Raw genomic sequence first — 19,122 nt, forward strand, 5'->3', positions numbered from 1 at the left:
CATCAGATTAAACAAATTAAACCTAAAATATGTCAAATTTTGGTTCGTTACATAAGTAGTTTAATTGTTGTATTTTTCATAATACAAACTATATATCTAAAGAAATTTTTCTTTACAGTCAAATAAAATAAGTTGTAAATATTAGTTTATAGATAAGTCTTGATCAAAACTTTATACTTTTTTTTTATTTGTCAAAAAAATCAACTTACAAAACTTTTTCTACTTTGATACGTAACTAATTTTACTTTTTTTTGTTTAATTAAAATCAAAGATCGTTTCCTGTATTGTTAAAACTATCTGTTTTGTTTATACAGAAACTAAAACATTATTTTTTAAATGTTTTATGAAGTTTCAGTAAAAGTATTACAATTAAAGTTATACATGCATAGCATATAAGTGCTTGTAGTGTTGAAATACGTTATACATATTAGATTGTTTTCAATAGTTGAAGACGTATTTAAAACAATTATCATAGGTTATTAAGTGTTTTGTACATACTAAACTACAGAATTTCAATGATACGTTTATAATTTTTATGTTAATTAACTCTGCTTAGTTTGAGGCAGTATCTAAAGACGAAAAGAGTTGTTTTATCTTTGAAATAATTTTACCATTACTTTAAACAAGTTTTAGTATTAGTTTTAAAGCAACTTATGATATAAAGTAAACGCTATGAGTATAAGTTTGAAATTAGTTCAAAAAATAAATTTGCAATCGAAAGAAAAAACATTATTTATAAAAAAAAAAAACTTTAAATTAAAGTTTTGCAAAGCAGTAAACTAATTTATTTATTTTAAGCACGAAGAAATAATTTTAAAGGCACTTAAGAAATTGCTATTTAAAATCGTTTTTTATTTGCTTTGTTAACGAAAACAAAATGTCTAATTACGAATAATTGTTAGCCTACTAAAGCTTTCTATGTAATTAAAGTAAGAAAAAACCAATAAATATTTCATATGCCCAAAATTAGTCGTAAATAAATTTAGTTTGTTACAAAATTATAGATATGTAATTTAATATATTAGGTTTTATGCTTTACACAATTTAAAAAGTTTTTACATAGATATACCTGATTTATTAAACCTTTATGTCCTGGAAAACATGTTGAAAGGTATCCAAGTGGTGTGCGACAAAATAACCGAAAGGTTTTTTTGTACATAAGGTCTTAATACCAAGTATTTTTTAGCGCTTTTACCTTTGTCATTCAACAAACAATATTATGCCAAAGAATTAACTTTATTTTATAACAACCTAAAATTTTTTTTTTCATCTATATTAGCCATAATCTCTATTTGTAATGTTTCAGATTCTTAAAGTACTTTATAATAAAATGTTGTTTAAAAGCTCAATACTTAGAAAAAGTTTAAAAGATTAATATAAACTTTTTCTTGTTTAAGTTATTTTTTTCGTAATTTTGTTTTTATGAGTGAATTTTTTATCTTTTTTATTGAGTAGTAAATACCTTTAAAATAAACTGTGAAAATTATAAACATCGATTTTATGAAAATTCAGTAATTTCATTGTGTGCTAACACAACATATAATTTAACTGGATTTAAATACTATACAACATACAATATAATACTAATATACTATACGAAATAAGCAAATTACATCATCAACGTTAAATTTTCAATACCTATCTTTGTCAAAATTTAATTTAAAAACTTTAAATATGTATAAAAACGAACTTTATTGTTAGACAATGCTTACTGCTTTTATTAAAAAAATAAGCATAAAATTAAAAAGTTTTTTAAACATATGTAAAATAATGAGGTCAATTTATTTGCTTAGTTATACTAGTTTTAAGTGTTTTACGTAAAGTTTTAAGCTATTTATTTGAAATATTTTTTTGACTATAAAACTTAAAGCTATATAAAGTTTTGTAAGCTTTTACAAAGATATTGAGCCACTAGAAACTCTATTCTTGTATAAAAACTTTACACTTCACCAAATATAACTGATGACATGTATTCAGTTATAAATTAGTTATAAATTTTAAATTGACATATGTTTAAATAAATAAGTTTCTACTTATTACATCTTTTGTTCATTTGATTCTCTTTTGTTTAAGTTTATAGTCTTAAATTATAGATGATTTATAATAACTTATTTTAACATTTCAACCTTAAACTATTCTATTAAAATATCTCGTGCAATTAAAATACTTCGTATAATGTACAAGTTTCGCCTTTACATAAAATTATTAACTGCGTAACATATTTTAAAAATAACTTACTTTTAATTAGTCATTGATAGACTTATTTAGAGATAACTAAAGCGGTAAAAACGCATTTTAACAAATTTAAAAGTCTGGTTTTCATTTTTTTTTTCAAATTTTTTGAACTTTAACATTAGTTGACGTAAAAATACTTTACTTAGTAGAACAAACTACTATATAAAAAATCCAAATTGTAAAATAAAATTTATAACCATGTTTTGCATATAAATTGTTAGAGATACAGCCAAGTTTTCAAACAGGAAACACTTAGTAAAAATTTGTTTTTACACCAAAAAATAGTTTAAACCTGTATTGAGTTGTTTTGACACGCGCAGTTATAAAAAAATAGAGTGTCTGGCCAGCAAGTGAGCTGAAAGGCAAGTTGTCAAGTTTTGTATACATTCATACTAGGTAGGAAGTTTCCGCTGTTTCTACACGAGAGCCTTTGAATTTTATTAATCTAGTTAAGTTATAGTGGAGAATTTTTACACTAGAAATAGCTTTTAGACGTGCGGCGCTACAGAGTGAAAACTTTTAGAATGATATACCAAATTACTACATCTCTTATAAAATAAAGCGTTGAAATCAGCGTTCAGTCGTCTCGTGCGAAAATTGTTAAAGCCAAAAGTAGTCTAAATTAGACATTAAGTTTGTATTTCGAAAATGAACTTTATGATTTATTGTTCGGCTAGACATTAAATTATCGAGTAACAGAACGCTGTCATATATCTTCTTTTTTTTTTGTGTAAATTTGAAACGATACTAGTTTTATTGTGTGTTAGATTAGGCCATTTAGTCCTTATCTGTCTTTAGTTGTACAAGTTATGTCAATAGATAACTTTTTTCTTAGCTGGAAACTTTAGTTTATTTTTACAAATGAAAAGCATTAAACATTTTGTTTCAATTAAGCTTACCTATATAACTTACTAAAATTGAACTTAAAATCATACTTTTGTTTAGAGTTTTTAAAATTTTACGGTACTTAATTGTTTTTTACATAACATTTCAGAATGAATACTTTAGTTAAGATATAAATACTTAAATATATTTTAAATAAGTAAATATAAAATTTGAAACAATATATTTATTACTATGTGAATTCAATTTTAGAAAAAAAAATATTTATATATTTAAAAAAGTGTTATGATTGTTTAGACAAAATGCTCTACTTTAATTTTTGTAGTTGTTGTTTTTAAAATATGCACCAAAAATTTTCACAAAAAACGCAAACCTTTTAATTGTTTTTTATTCTATAAGTTAGTCACGACAAAAATAGTTTTTTCAACTGTGAAAGCGATCAAATGTATTTTACTTATTTTAATAAGAAGTTAAAACTTTAACTTTAATAAAAAAAAATATTAAAGATAGTATAACAGTTTTATTTTTTTTAATGGCATAATAGAGCAAGTTAAGTAAAGATAAGCTGCAGTTTTTGTTTCAATTTTTAAATATAATTTTAACCAAAATTTTTTAAGGCCGTAATTCAAATGTATTTTTACTAGTATTAAGGTCATACAAAATTTTTTTCTTAAACTACCATGTTTATTTAATTTTTTGATTATAGCAATTTAGGCATATTGAAATATCAGTTTAGATTTTTTACAAGTTTAAAATAGTTTGTACGAGAATACTGGTAAGTTTTAAGAAGATTTTTGATACTATATTGAAATTATTTTTATTTCTCTTAGATTAACTTTTAATTCTCTAAATTTTTCTACAACCATGAATAAACAATTTAAATTGTATAAAAACTGTGTAATTTCACATACTATTTTGTTATTTACTATCTATGTTTAAAAATAACACAACTTAATCGTTTTTTATTTACAAAGTTATTTAAACAAAAAGCTTTTATGACACTAAAAGATATAATTTATACAGAATATCTTTAGAATAAAAAATAGAGTATGAAGACTTCAATTCAAATTCTATTTATTGTTTTTTTATCGATAACATTTAGAAGTAAAACCATAAAAGGAGAAAAAGGTAGTTAAAACTTTAACTTGCGATGAAAGTTTGTAGTTTATAAATAATTACAAGCCTTATAATTAGATAAATTTTAAATACTTTCGAAAATACATGTAAAAAAACATTTTTTTTACATTTTCTGCAGTCTTTGGTTAATACTATAATTTGCAAACAACTCAAAAATAGATTTAAAGGCTTTAAAATACTGATTAAATATCTATTAAAATCACATAAGTTGCATTATTAAATAAAACTAATAAATTTTCAAAGAAATATTATAAGTTTTTCATGTTCTAGCAATATATTTTCTTAAGTTATCTACAAACTAATTTTAGTTTTTATCTTTAAGTTATATCTCGGTTCTCTATAAAATATCAATCTTATTATGTATTATCAAATGCTTAATTCACAGAGATAACTAAAAACAACATTGTAAAACGAGTTTATTCTAGTAAAGTAACTTTAAAAAGTGTAACTTATAGCTATGAATTTCGTACTAACTGTTTATTTACTTTAAAACTAAATTAGGAAATTCTGAGTTATTATTACATATAAAATTAATTTTTGTATATTGTAAACTGTCTAAATTCTTTTGAAGCTAGATAATCTAAGTTCTTTTTCGACTTTTTAGAAGCTGAGATAGATTGTTTCGAGCATCCACTCGATATAATTTTCATCATTGATGGTTCAAACAGTGTAAGCCCTGAAAACTTTAACAAAGTTAAAGAATATATAGTAAGACTGGTGAAATTACATGACATTGGTATAGAAAAAACACAAATAGGAGTTGTTAGTAGTTTTTGATCTAAAAGCTTTAAATCAAATTTGTATTGTTACTATTTTGTTCAAAATCTATTCTTTTAAATTGTTAAAAACAAAAACAATAAAGATAATAAAACTTTTATAGTAACTATATACCTTTAGATTTTTTACATTAAATGTATGAAAAACGATAAAAAAAGTTTATTACTTGTAATGTCTTTATCACTAACCATAACAGTTTGTGCACTTAAGATAAATGCATAATTTTGAAGTTCTTTAAAAAGAATGAGACATTCCGTTTTTTTTTTAATTTTAAAACAAAAAGTTATATTACTAATAGATTTATTGTATTGTTTTAAGAAGTTTTTGTTTGAAGAAACAATAGTTTTTGTAGTAGGTAGTTAGAAATACATTTACCTTTTATCTAGTATTAGAAAAAGCATGAATACTAATTCAATTTGATATATATATATATAAATATAACGAGTAACTAAAATACAATTTAACAAAATATAGCAATAATATAAAAATTTTAAGAAAATTTTAGACTTAAAAAGCAAATTTTTAATATATTTAATACTAAATTGAATATAAAAATGTAAATTTAGTGTAAAATACAAATACTTTTATCACTTAAATTAACTTTTGCTATTTAAAAAGTAAGCTATACAAAATTGCTACAAATTTAAACTAGTCCAAATGTTTTAGAGTGAATAATAATTTTTATATTAAATTAATGTTTTTAAGACAAAATTTTATATCCTTATAGGTGTAGCTTTTTTGTAAAATTGAATAGATAAAAAAGTTAGCAGAGTACTAAACAATAAATAAAGAATAAAAAAATTTAAAAAAATTAATAATTGTTTCTACAACTTGATAAAAAGCTATTCATACTTTTTAGATGTATGGGATGATTATAAACAGTAAATCTTAAGTATAGTTGTAAGCATGGTTTTACACATTATTTACAATTTACTATACCAAAAAGGTTTAGGAATGTTCTATTATAGAATTTTTTTAATTTCTACTAAGCTTTCACTCACTTTCAAAGTTATAGTTGTTAGTTTTACGAATTTGTATTGTTAACTTAATGCTTATCATTTAATACTCTTTGAATTATCAGTTGAATTTACTGTATACAACTCCGTTTTATAAAAACTTAACAAAAATAAGTATAGCAATTAAAATTGTAGTGTTTTTTGTGCTGTAATACATTTACGTTTGTGTGAACTATAAATTAATAATAAATAAATGATAATCAAAATAATAAGTAGTTTATGAAAAAGTACTAAATTACTACCAAAAAAAAATTTTTGATAATGTCATTTTAAGTTTTAGTAGTTTAAAATAAAACTTTTAATGATAAAAGTTATTATTTAGACTATGGTGAACTGATTTTACAATTTTCACACTAAAAAGATAATTACAACTAATCATTAAAAAGTTTTATTTTCTGTTTTTCGTAAGTTCCTATGCCACTATGAAAAAAAATTCAAGACTGAGAATTCTAATTAAATTCAAAGTATTTTACTTTATTTTCTTTAGTAGCAACTTTAATTACAAATCCTAAAATTGCAGATTTTTAAATACTTAGTCAAGCAAAAGAAGAATTTAAAAATTAAATGCTAGTAAACTTCAACTCTTATACTAGATTACAATTATCTAATGCAAAATAGCCTTTTGTAACTTAATTAAGACTAATAAGAAATTAGTGTTTTTTAATAAACAAACAGCTTATTATCTTTAATATTTTCACAACTTTTTAAAGTGTTCATAAAAATTTTATAAAACGATACAAAATTTCTTACACTTTTGCATACTCTCTTTTATTGTTCAATACAGTAAATTGATATAATATAGTATAAAAAAGTATTTTTTTATTGAGTGTTAGATAACAAAAAGTTGTTTTGTTTTAAATAAATAGTTAAATGGGTAGTTTTTCATTTCTATCGGGTTACCTAAATTCATACTTACTAGATAACACACAATTATTTGAAAATAAAAGTTTAAGTATTTGATAAGGTTTAAAAATCAGTAAAACATCTACAATTCTTTTTTTCATTTGTTTGTATTAAGTTATTGTTTTTATTTATCAATTTATGTAACTACTAGGTAACAAGAATAGGTAATAATAATAAATTAATGACTATTCAAACTAGACAAGCAACTTATATTGATTAGTTTATGTAATATTTTTTGATTGTTATTGTACACAACTGTAATTACTAGTTTATAAAAATTTAAACTTTAAACACTTTTAGATTCAGTACGGCTCCTTAGTAAAAGAAGAAATAAAACTAGGGGAGTATCAAACAAAAGAAGAAATAATTTATGCCGTACAATCAATAAAACATATGCAAAAAGGTTGAAAAAATTAGTATCATCGTATAAAAGCTATAAATATTATGGTTGTGTAATGTACATTTTGAAGTTTGTCTGCTTGTAAACATGCGAGACATTGCGTATCTCAATTAAATTACCATTTAGAAAAACATAATTTTAAACTACTGACTCTACCCTATACACATTGAAATCAAGTAAAAATGTGTTCAAAACCGAAACATTATATTTTTTAAACAACTTTTATGTTTTAATATTTTGCCGTAAAAGTAAAACTTTTCAAAGTAAGAAGTTTGCTTTAAGTTTGTAGCTTACTAATTACATCCAAAATCTTTATATTTTGTACTAAGCTTTAGTACTAAATTTCTTAAAACAATAACTTATAAATTAAAAGTTATTTTATATGAAAATTACGATTTTCATAAAAAAACCGGGGAAAAATCACTAAAAAAGTTAACTTTATTGCACCGAACGAACTTTTTCGATTTAAATTCATAAGTTACAGTAACAACTAATAACTAAGTTAAAATGTATCGTAAACACGGTTTGTGGTCGTATAAACCGATCAATTAAGTTATTTAACTCTTTATACTGTTGCCAAATTAAAAACTTAAACCAATTTAAATATTTCCTTCCAATTTTTACACCTATACCCTGCACGTTAGCCGTAAATTAAAGCTTAATCAGATTACAACTACTTATTTTACCGCACAAAATGGAAATTTTGTTACAATCGACTATAAGTTAATTCTTATATAAATTTAATTACTTTTCGATTATTTTTTACAATTTACAGCAAAAACATTTTGTTACTTTCTATTTTTCTTAGTATTAACAAATTAGTTGATAAAATATCTAATATTTATTAAAAAAATGTTCTTATATTTCCACTTGTTTAACACTTTTTAAACTCGTTTTAAAACAGTACTAGAAAGTAAACATTTTGGATAATAATTTTATTATAAAATCTTTTTCTCTATGAATAATTTTTTATTATTAACTGATGATCTCATTTTTTGGGTAAAACATTGTTTTGAAAATAAAATTTTAAAATATTCAAGTTAGAAAACAGTCTTACAAATTGGAAACAAAAACTATGTTGATAGTTTTTTTAATTATTTAGGTTCGATGGCTGGCGAAGCTTTGAAATATATGGTAGAAACTTCTTTGTCCGAGAGAGATCCAATCAGAGTGTCTAATCCGACTCTTTTAACAAAGTCAATAATGATAACTGACGGAGCATCTCAAGACTACTCTCGAGGAACCATGACTCACTACCAGGCTATAGCAAAAGTATTTTTTAATTAGAAATTATGCAGTCTATATATTTTCTTCGAAGAAATGTATACGTATTTTTTTTGTTATTTTTCCATTTATTAGCTATGTTATAAAACAAACAAAACAAAATAAGTTTAGTCTATTATTAAAAACTTTAATCATAAAAATGTTCAATTTTTTTAATTTGTTTGTTTTGTAGATATTTCTTGTTTAATAGTCTGTTAATAAAACTTGAAATTGATAAAAGAGTGTACTAACTTTTTTGTCAAAAAAACAACTAATTTTTATAGAATAAGAACAAAAAAGTTTAAAAATTTTAGTTTATTTCCGTTCGTCTACTTTTTAAAGCTGAAATTGTCTTTTACAAAATTATTTTTGATACGTTTTACTCGTTTGCTAACAATCATGTTATTATTAGTATTTGCATTAGTAATCAGCTTTATTTTTACAAGGCTAGGTAGATATGTAAAATCAAACCAACATTAAGAAATAACCTTTGAAAAACATTATTTTAACTATTTTTAAACAACTATTTTCAAGAACTGTTATATTCCTAAAAGCTAAAAACTAAAAAAAATTGCTATTTATAAAGTTTACATAGTATTTAACTTACAACAACACTATTACTATTTAAGCATGTATTATACTAAAAGTATTTCAATCTTTAATGCTTTCACTTACTTTTTGTTAATTTACTTTAAAAGAAACTTGGAGTGGAAATGTATGCAATAGGAGTTGGAGTTAAAGATGAAAAGGGAATAATGGAGCTGGAGGAAATTGCTTCCGAACCAAACGAAGAGCACATTTTTATGGTGCAAAACTACGCAGCGATCGAACAACTCAATGAATTTTGGCATGAAACTAAAGTTTGCGGTTAGCTGACAAAAATCAATTATAGAAGCAAATAAAACTTTAGTTTTTATAATAGCTTTACAAATTACTATTAACTAGAAAAGGCTATTTAAATTGTTTTAAAATAACCAGTTATAAAACTTTAAAAGCTTCAGTTTCATTCTGTAAAAAAAAAAAGTAAAATTGATTATTAATACATCATACTATGTTATCTTTGATACTTTCTGAGAAGTTACGATTATACTTTTGTAATTAATCTAATCTGTAATTGAGATCTATATACTATTAATCTTATCAAAGAATAAAAGTATTGCGATTTATATGAGCGAAAAGTTTTAATTGAATAGAGTCAAGAAAAATTCTATTTAACTAGTTTATTATTTTTTAATATGATTATTATATCATATACTAATAGTTATTGAATTATAGTTATTCATCTTATTTTTTTTAATGTTGATTAATTTATATAACTGTTTTATAGTTGTTTCACAAGCTCTTACGTGTTTTTATTGCTCATACATTGAATCTAGTAAAACAATAAAGTTTTAAGAAAATATTTAAATCAAAAAACTTAAAGGCAGTTTTTTGCTAAATCGGTTTTTAAATATAAGCTATGTTTCATTAACCGTTAAATAATAGCTTTTACCACTTAAAAACCTTTTTTAGCTATTAAAAACAGTTCTGTTTTAAACCTTTTATAAATTTAACATACACTTTTTTCTAAACCTTTGTTTACATTTAGTCGAAAACGAATGCGTTTCTGGAAATAACAATTGCTCACACCTCTGCATCAACACATTTAAGTCTTATCAGTGCGAATGTTTTGAAGGGTATAAGTTAGAAGCTAATGGATTCGATTGTCATGGTAGTTTTCTTTTATGTTGTGTAATAATGTAAAACAAGTTTTAATGCAAGTATAAAACATTAAACTGATAAAAAAACTATTAATACTGAAATATTTTAAAAATATTAGTCAGTTTAGTATTTTGACAGCTTTGGTAAAAGAGTCATCAGTCGTAATCCTAAACTAAAGAATACATAATAAGCTATCCCAACCAAGTTATCAACACATCACCACTAGCAATGACTATAAAACTCAAGTTATAATTTTGAGCTTATAAAAAACATACTATGCTATGGTATTTATTTCTGTTTAGAACAACAATAAGTATTTAAGTATGCAAGACATGTAGTTGTTAAAAATTAGTTCACAAAATCAATAAAAACACTATAAAATTATTTTTATGCGAGTTTGATATTGTGTAGTTTATTAACACCTAACAATAGTTAAACCAGTCTTCTACAAAAAAATATAAATTTGTAGTAGCAAAAACGTTTTAAAGTTAATTATTAAGGTTTACAGTACTATAATATCCTTATGTTAATAACTTCACAGCCGAAAATTATAGAATATATAAAGTTTTTTTATAATAATTTAGGTTAGAAGGTTACTTTAATTTTTTTTTTTTTTTTTTATCATAAAACTTATTTTTAGCTTGATATAATATACGACCACAGAAATTACAATAATTTACTTAAAATTTTTTATATTAAGTGAGTGTGTACAAAATAGTTAAATTGAGTTAATGTTTTAAATTTCTACACTACAAACGATTTTAAATATTCACGTGTGAAATAACTTTGGCTTTAAAAAGTAACTTAGTTATTTAAACAAATTTGCATACCAGCTTTAATAGAAGTTTTACTTCGTACAGTGTATTTTGAAAATTTTAAACCAGAAATATGTTAAATGTGTTGAAACAGATGTCTTTAATTTTTTGTTATATTTTCTAACTGCTAAAGTTTTTTTTCATATACAAGATGATTTTAATTGTATTTTTTAAAAGATGTAAACTGATAATAACAAATAGATTTTCAAAATTTTCTAAAGATTGGAAGGTAGTTAAACAATAAGCAGTCTAAATTTAAAAAAAATCTGATTATTTCCAAAACTCTAAACTTCTAATAAAAATAACTTAGATCTTTATTTTCAATAAGGTTTCAAGGTTTTAACTATTTTAAATTGATATGTTTTTAAAAATTTAATGATTGACAGCTATAACAATTTTTCATAATCTTAAGTGAAATGTTTATCCAAATATGCCACAATAAATCAGCAATGTCATTTTCATAACCTATGATTAGTCAAAAATTTGGTATAAAAGAACACGTTTTAAACCAACTATATATTTTTATTGATTTTTTCAATACAAATTAAAACAGTTTAAACACTTTTAATTTAAACATTAACACACAATTTAACAACTACTTAGTTTCTTTATTTTTTAACTTGAGTTTTTACTAGCTGTAAGCTTTTTACTTATTGTAAAAGAAAATTACAAGCGTTTCAGATGTTTGTCAAACGTTTTTATGAAAATATTTTGGTCATTTATAATGTGCAAAAAACGGAGTTTTCAAAACTATACAAAATAAAAAACTTTGATTAAAAGTTTCAAAAATAACTATAAACTAATTTTCAAATCTATTTTTACAAAAAAAAAAGTAGTTCTTCAAAAACTTTATTCATTTAAAAAACACGACATAAATTTTACAATTTTAAAATGTATATCATGTTTTTTAACAAATAAGGTATTAAAATAAAATTAGTTTTCTATGATGATATTTTCATTTAAAACAAAAGGTTTGTATTAAATATAATAATTCAAAGTCTTTTATAATTACAAAAATATCAATTCTCACATATTAGCTTACATACAACAAAAACTATTTTAATACTTTTTTTATTCATTTTTTAAGACGTTTTCAATTAACAGAAAACATCAATAATAAAAAAGTAATAGCAAGAAATTTAAGTTTTTAAAAGAAACTAAAAACTTGAATAATAATAACAATGATAAAAGTAAATTTAAAGTGTTATTTTTAGTTAGTTTTGTCTAGAATAAGGCATTTAATAAAAAATTTTAAGGTGATTATTGACAATCGATTTAAATATGGGTGTGCTGCTAAATCTAAATATCTATTAAATATTTCTTATAAAGATTCTTTCACTCAAGTCTTAAACTTTTATTATTTTTTAGTCACTAATGAAAGCAGGGTATTAGTATACACATGTTTTTAAAAAATTAATTAAATTAACTTAAACTTAGGTAGAAATGATCTAGTAAAAACAATACAGCGAAAACATTACTTGATAAATAACTTTTGTGCTTTCAAATGACACTTTAACATGAAAACTACTATACAGAAGATGTAAAACTTTATTCTAAATAAATAAGTTTTTATGTAGAACTTATGTAGCTGCATATATAAATTTTTATTGACAATTTTCTAGTATAACAAAAAGTAAAAAAATTGATTACTGATTATTATTCTAAATGGTATCTAGCCTCTTTTCTGTTTAATTTTATAAAAAAAATTGGTTCGCCTTAAAATTTAAATTTTATTAATATTACTTTTTGTATAAGTACATTAAACACAAGCACTATGTTTTACACTGAGTAAAATCATTATATTTTAGTGTTTTTTTTAAGTACTTTAAGTTCAAATTGAAGTTAAAATAAAAACTTTCATGTAACGAATTTTTTTCAATTTAAAGATTAAGAAATTTTTAGCATTCAAATTTAGTATTCACTACAAAATAAAAACAAACTTTGTAAATTATGCTTATGTAATTATTTTGAGTTTTAAACTTTTTAAGCTTTATTGGTTGGATTAAAAACACAATAGGTTTTTTTATAGTTTCAATTAAATGTTTTAGCTCTACAAAAAAATTCCATGCGATCATATTTTCTGTGTTTTAAGTTTCATTTGAGAATTTTCTAAAAATTTAGTTATAATTACAGATATTGACGAATGCAAAGAGATGACACATGAATGTTCACAAAATTGTATAAATGAAATTGGCAGTTATCGTTGTGAATGTAATGAAGGCTATGAAATTGCTGTTGATAATCGAACTTGTGAAGGTAATCAGATTTTTACTAATAAAATAAAATAGAACGTCGTTAAAATTAAGTATATCTTAAATAGTTCCTTTTTTAAAAAGCATGCAGTAATATATTTTTACGAACACCTGTATACCTATTTTGTATATTTGTTACCTACTTTTGTAAATGTTGTAGTAAAAACAGAAAAGCTAAAAAAACACAACATTCAAAAACATTACACCAACTTTAAAGTTGCTGATTACAAAAAATCTCGTTTTAACCTAAATACAGTAAATAAAATACTTATAAAAAGGGTTAGCTTTCATCTGTGATTAAAAACTAAGTTTATGATTTTTTTTAAAACAACTAAATGCTTATAACAATTTTGTAAACTTAAAACAGTAAAAAATACATGTTTTTGTTATTACACTGAAACGTAAAATAGAAAAATTTAAAGTCATATCAAGTAGTTTAAAAGTAAAGACTTAAACTTGTAGTTGTAGCTTATTAAAGACACCTTTTACAGCTGTTGGAAAACGGTTTCTTCCTAAAATTCAAAGTTACATAAGTTTCTTTTCACTAAAACATTCGCTGAATGAATAATGACAACCAGTATAAATTTTAACTACAAAATATTAATACTTACTCAAACTAAAGAAAAAATCTAAAACTTACCTAAAAGTCTGTAATTCAATACTATTTTAGGTTAACCGATACTCTTAAATAAATAACTTTTTTGGTGAGGTTTTAAAACAATTGTTTTTACCATAAACGTTTTAATGAGACATAATATGCAAGTGTACCCATAACACTATTGATAACCAAATAAAAAACAATTTAAACGTTTGTTGGAGTTCATAAGGTATAAATATTAAAGATTTAGAAACTCGTACAATTTCTTATTTTGTTAGAAGTCAAACACAACTTATATTTTTTTAATATTTATGTAGCTGAAATACAATAATTTTTTTCTAATTTGTAAAAAAATATTTTTAAGATTTTAAGCTTTTGTAAAATATATAAGTCTGTACTTACATTTTAAAATTATTTGAAAAAGTATTAAACAATTTTTATTGAAAATAAAATATAAAGTATTAGGTAAAACTTATAAAGTTCTTAAAAGTCTAAATACATGTTTTAATTAAATATCAGTTTCAATTTTTGTATTTATTCTGGTACTAATTAACCATCGTTATTAGCTCGTACAAAAAAAAAAGCTAAAACAAAACTATTCTAATCTTCATTATTACAACGATAATTCGAATTTACAAGTTAGATACAATAGCTTGTTTTAAGCTTTAATTATAAACCACATATTCAAACAACAAAAAGAAAAACTAAGTAAATATGATTTTTATAAAACATTAAAAAACTGAAACTATTTAAAAGTGTTAAGTTTAATAAGGAAACAAAGAAACATCAACTGTTTAATCATAATTACAGATATTGACGAATGCAAAGAGATGACACATAAATGTTCACAAAATTGTATAAATGAAATTGGCAGTTATCGTTGTGAGTGTAATGAAGGCTATGAAATTGCTGCTGATAATCGAACTTGTGAAGGTAAATAGTCTAAAGTAAAGAAATTAAATAAACTAATAAAAAAGTAGATTTTAAAAAGACATGTATTGTGTGTTTTTTAATTAAACTAGTTGTATATCATATGCTCTTATCACTTTTTATAAAATTAAATAACTTATTTTTTATAAAATATTTGAAAATTCAAGATCCATGGTCTATTTTTGATAAAAGTTTTTTTTTTTGTACACAAAATAAAAAATAAAGTTTAAAAAATACATAAGAGTATAACTAAATTTTTATTTTGAGTTGTGTATTTTTAAGTATGTAAAAAAGCTGTAATTTTTAAAAACAAGATAAAAAACAATTTTTACTTCTCAAATAAAAAACGAGTTACAAACTAAGCACGTTTAATAAGTTATTTAATAATACTTATAAATAAACAAAGATAAAGCTGATGTTTTTTTTTCGATAAGCTTTGTATAAACTTTAAAGTAAAAATTCAATAAAGTTTGTTAAAGTAAAATGCATTGAAAAGTTTTAACATTTTACTTGAACGTTATTAGTTTTTTTTTCTTTAACGTGCAGTTTTTATTTTGATTTGGAAATGCCTAAAAATTTTAAACAGTTTTTTTTATTATAATACAACACATCATGCAAAAAGTATAATTTTACAAGGCCTATATATAAAAAAATAACGATATTAACTTATAAGTTTTATTCATTTTCAAAAACAGATTTTTTTTTATCTGTAAATTGTAATCTTGTAAAAAAAATGTATTACTATAAATAAAAGTTTTACTCTATTTTATGCACGAAAAAGTTGTAACTATAAACCAATTCACTTGTCAAACGTTCTTATTAGAAGTAGTTTTTTCGAATTAGTAACATAAAATCTAGGGTAACCAAACTACTTACAGCACGAAACAGTATACTTATTTGACAACTTAAACCTTTAAATACCAATTAACACACAATAATATAACTTTTTATGGTACATTATGCTGAGAAATTATTTTGAAATAATTATACTAATTTCAATTCTCAAAAAAAGACTATGTTTTAAACAAGCAATCTTATCTAACTATACAAAACGAGATAGAAAAATTAACAAAAATACTAAAGTTAGTGAAACTATAAAACAAAACAAACTTACATGTTTAATATTCATTTACTTAAAAAACATGGTATAAATTAAAACTTAAAACTACTCAAACTATTGGTAATACACGTCCTTTTAACTATTATGAAAAGTGGATTACAAAACTTAGATTATATCGACTCATCAATCTTCTTCTTTTGAGATCATTTAAATTATTTTAACTTGAAAACTACTGATTATTTTTTCCTAAATTAAAGTTTTTTACAGTTTTGAACAATGTTTTAGACTGCTGATTTTTACAGATACATCTACTTATAATTAAAAACTATTGTATAGTAGAAATTTCTATATTAATTATAATAATAATTAGAAGTTGTCAAACAGTTAATAAATAAAATTTCAAATTTTATAAGCTTTACTAATTAAAAAATTAATAGAGTTTCATGAAAGTCAAACTAAAACCTTAGGTTTAAAAACATTACTTTACAAATTTTAAACAAATATTATTTTTTTATTTTACTATTATAGTTAAAATCTTAATACAGTCTTCTTTCTAATCATTTAAAAGAATTATATTTTAAGACTTTTATTACAAACTTAAACTATAAGATAATAACTTAATAGCAGTTCACTGAAGTAGAAAATTTTGAGAAATCTAATACATAAACATATTTTTTAAAATAAAACGTTTTTTGAGAAAAGTTTTCAAGTGAGACTAAGTAAAGCGATAGTTTATGTTTTTTTAACAAGTATGTGTTTTTTGCTTATAAAGTTTTTGTTTAAGCTTTAAATGTTAATACTTTTGACAGTTTATAAATCATTGAATTAAACTAGAAGTATTTATAAGCTTATTAAACGTTTATCTTTGAATACTATAGTAGATTGTTTCATGCTAGACTTTTTTAATATTTTACAATAATTTACAAATAATAAGTTTTTAATCTTTTCTTTAGATCAGAAGTTTGCATATCTATATATATTTAGAAACTAAAAAATATGTTTGTCCATGGTAGTTCTAATGTCTTTATTAAGATAATAAAAATCACCAAGACTTATGATCTTTAAACCACAATATATTATAAAAAAAAACACAAACATCTTAAGTGTAATAAGCTAAATAATGGTTTTGTAGCTATAATATTTTAGTAATATGGTTTATTTAAAACTAACAATAATAACTAAAAAACGATTTCTGACGTTTGTTTAGACTAGTTCAACCATAAAACTGAAAAAAGAACTAGATTAAAAGATTATTATTTGAAAGTTAAGTTTCATTAACAACCTTACAATTCGATAAAATAAACTACATACTATATTTTGCCTTAAAAGAAAAGATATTTATGTCTACCGATAAAAGGTAGTTAAAATCTTAAACTTCGCTTTATTCGCTTTTTAAAGTTTCGAAGAAAAACTTTCAACAATCTTAAATCTTTTTAGAAATAAAGAAAATATTCTATAAAAACCTATTGTTTGATCATCAATTGTTGTATTCAAACCCATTTAAACAAGTTTTTTTTACAGCAAAACTCTTAAGATGGCAAATCGACAAAATTAACAATAGTACTTAACAAACTTTTTTTTTTAGTTTGTCATAAAACTTTATGAGTTAAAAAACGTTAGTGAATACAGAATAGTAAGTTTTTAAACAAGTATTTTAAACTAAGTGTATTAACAGCTAAGAAATAGTTCAAATTTAAAAGGGTTAAAATTTAAAACAAATAATCATATGCTTAACAATGGTCAAGATGACTTAACAGAAACAAAAAACAAGTTTAATAAAAGTTACGAATGCACACACCCAAACTTAGTTTTTTCTTTTTTCTTTTTAATCTTTTTTTATTTTCATCTTAATTTAAATAAAAAATTTAAAATAACAAACGTTATTTCAAATATTTTAGTTGTTTATAATTTTATAAACAAAAGTGTTTGAGTTTAGTGAAACACGAATTTTAGCTTTGTTGATACTTCATTTATAAAAAAAACTTAATTACATATTCAAAATTTTGATGTCGAAAATAGCAACAAACTGACTAAAAATAAAAATTCAGACGTTAACGAATGCTTACTAAGTCCGAAATGCAACCAAACATGTCAAAACACCGAGGGATCTTATACATGCGGTTGTGAATACGGGTATATACTCTCTTCTGATGGATTCAACTGTTATGGTATAACATAATTTATCATATGAAACTTAAAAAATATATATTTTAAGTTTGTTTTATTGTCAAGCAAAGAAAAAAATCTCGAACATTGACTAAGAAGTTACTTTGAAATTATAAAACTTTTATAAATCACTTTTAAAAAAATAGTACAATTACTAATTGCAAATGTTTATAGTTTGTTTAAAATCTTAATTTTTTACTCTTTTGTAGTAATCGTTTTTTTTTTAATGTATACTACTGAAATAAACTTTGGTAAAGACTTGCATTAATTTAAAAGTTATTAAGTCACTGTTTAATTACATTTCTTGACATGATATTAAAAGGTATCACGACTCGATAACCGAAAGGTTTTTTCGTACACCAGGTTTTAGGACCAAACATTTAGAGCGTATTTTTTTATTTGTTGTTCAATAAACAATTTAAAATAATCAATTTTTATGTAAACAACTACTTTTCAGATATTGATGAGTGTGGTATGGAAAATAACTGCAGCCAGATTTGTAACAACGTTGATGGATCTTATTTTTGTGAATGTGAAGTTGGTTATGCTCTATCTGCTGATGGTTTTACTTGTAAAGGTAGCTATAACAATTTTTTTATTCAAAAAATGATAATATTTGTAAGTTTTAGAAAATAACCGGGTAATACATAAAATGCACCGAAACTATTGTTGTTAAACAAGTAAAGATAGTATACTTATAAATTAAGATCTCTGAAATAAAAACAAATATTTAACTTTATATAACGGTTATGAACTCAAAAATATAATCTGCTTTAGTAAATACTGATCAGTATTTGATATATTTATAGACTTATATAACAAAAAAATATTTTTTAGTTACATTTTAAATTTTGTATCACAAAATAAAAATCTAGCATAGTTTTATAAATTATAAAATGCAGATGTGGACGAATGTTTACTAAATTCGAAATGCAATCAAACATGTCAAAACACCGAAGGATCTTATACATGCAGTTGTCAATACGGGTATATACTCTCTTCTGATGGATACAACTGTGAAGGTAA

At 22.4% G+C, this 19,122-nt stretch overlaps 1 protein-coding gene across 5 annotated transcripts in view; it reads left to right on the forward strand.

Annotated features, from left to right (window-relative positions):
* Positions 1–4,099: 4,099 nt before the first annotated feature.
* Positions 4,100–19,122, forward strand: part of LOC145843857 (uncharacterized) — a 33,681-nt gene continuing 18,658 nt past the window's right edge. For 4 of the 5 annotated variants that reach the window (XM_082951109.1, XM_082951103.1, XM_082951105.1 and 1 more), the window contains exons 1-11: positions 4,100–4,206; positions 4,820–4,977; positions 7,212–7,314; positions 8,414–8,583; positions 9,273–9,441; positions 10,163–10,285; positions 13,224–13,346; positions 14,751–14,873; positions 17,979–18,098; positions 18,554–18,673; positions 18,999–19,118. In XM_082951109.1, coding sequence (XP_082807235.1) covers positions 4,128–4,206; positions 4,820–4,977; positions 7,212–7,314; positions 8,414–8,583; positions 9,273–9,441; positions 10,163–10,285; positions 13,224–13,346; positions 14,751–14,873; positions 17,979–18,098; positions 18,554–18,673; positions 18,999–19,118 — 1,408 coding nt within the window. In that variant the 5' untranslated portion in view covers positions 4,100–4,127. The remainder of the gene's footprint in view (positions 4,207–4,819; positions 4,978–7,211; positions 7,315–8,413; positions 8,584–9,272; positions 9,442–10,162; positions 10,286–13,223; positions 13,347–14,750; positions 14,874–17,978; positions 18,099–18,553; positions 18,674–18,998; positions 19,119–19,122) is intronic. The other variant, XM_082951108.1, reaches the window with a different exon arrangement.

The sequence above is a fragment of the Thalia democratica genome, chromosome 9 (assembly GCF_965202585.1).
Source record: "Thalia democratica chromosome 9, ktThaDemo2.hap1.1, whole genome shotgun sequence".
In the NCBI taxonomy this organism is placed as follows: Eukaryota; Metazoa; Chordata; class Thaliacea; order Salpida; family Salpidae; genus Thalia; species Thalia democratica.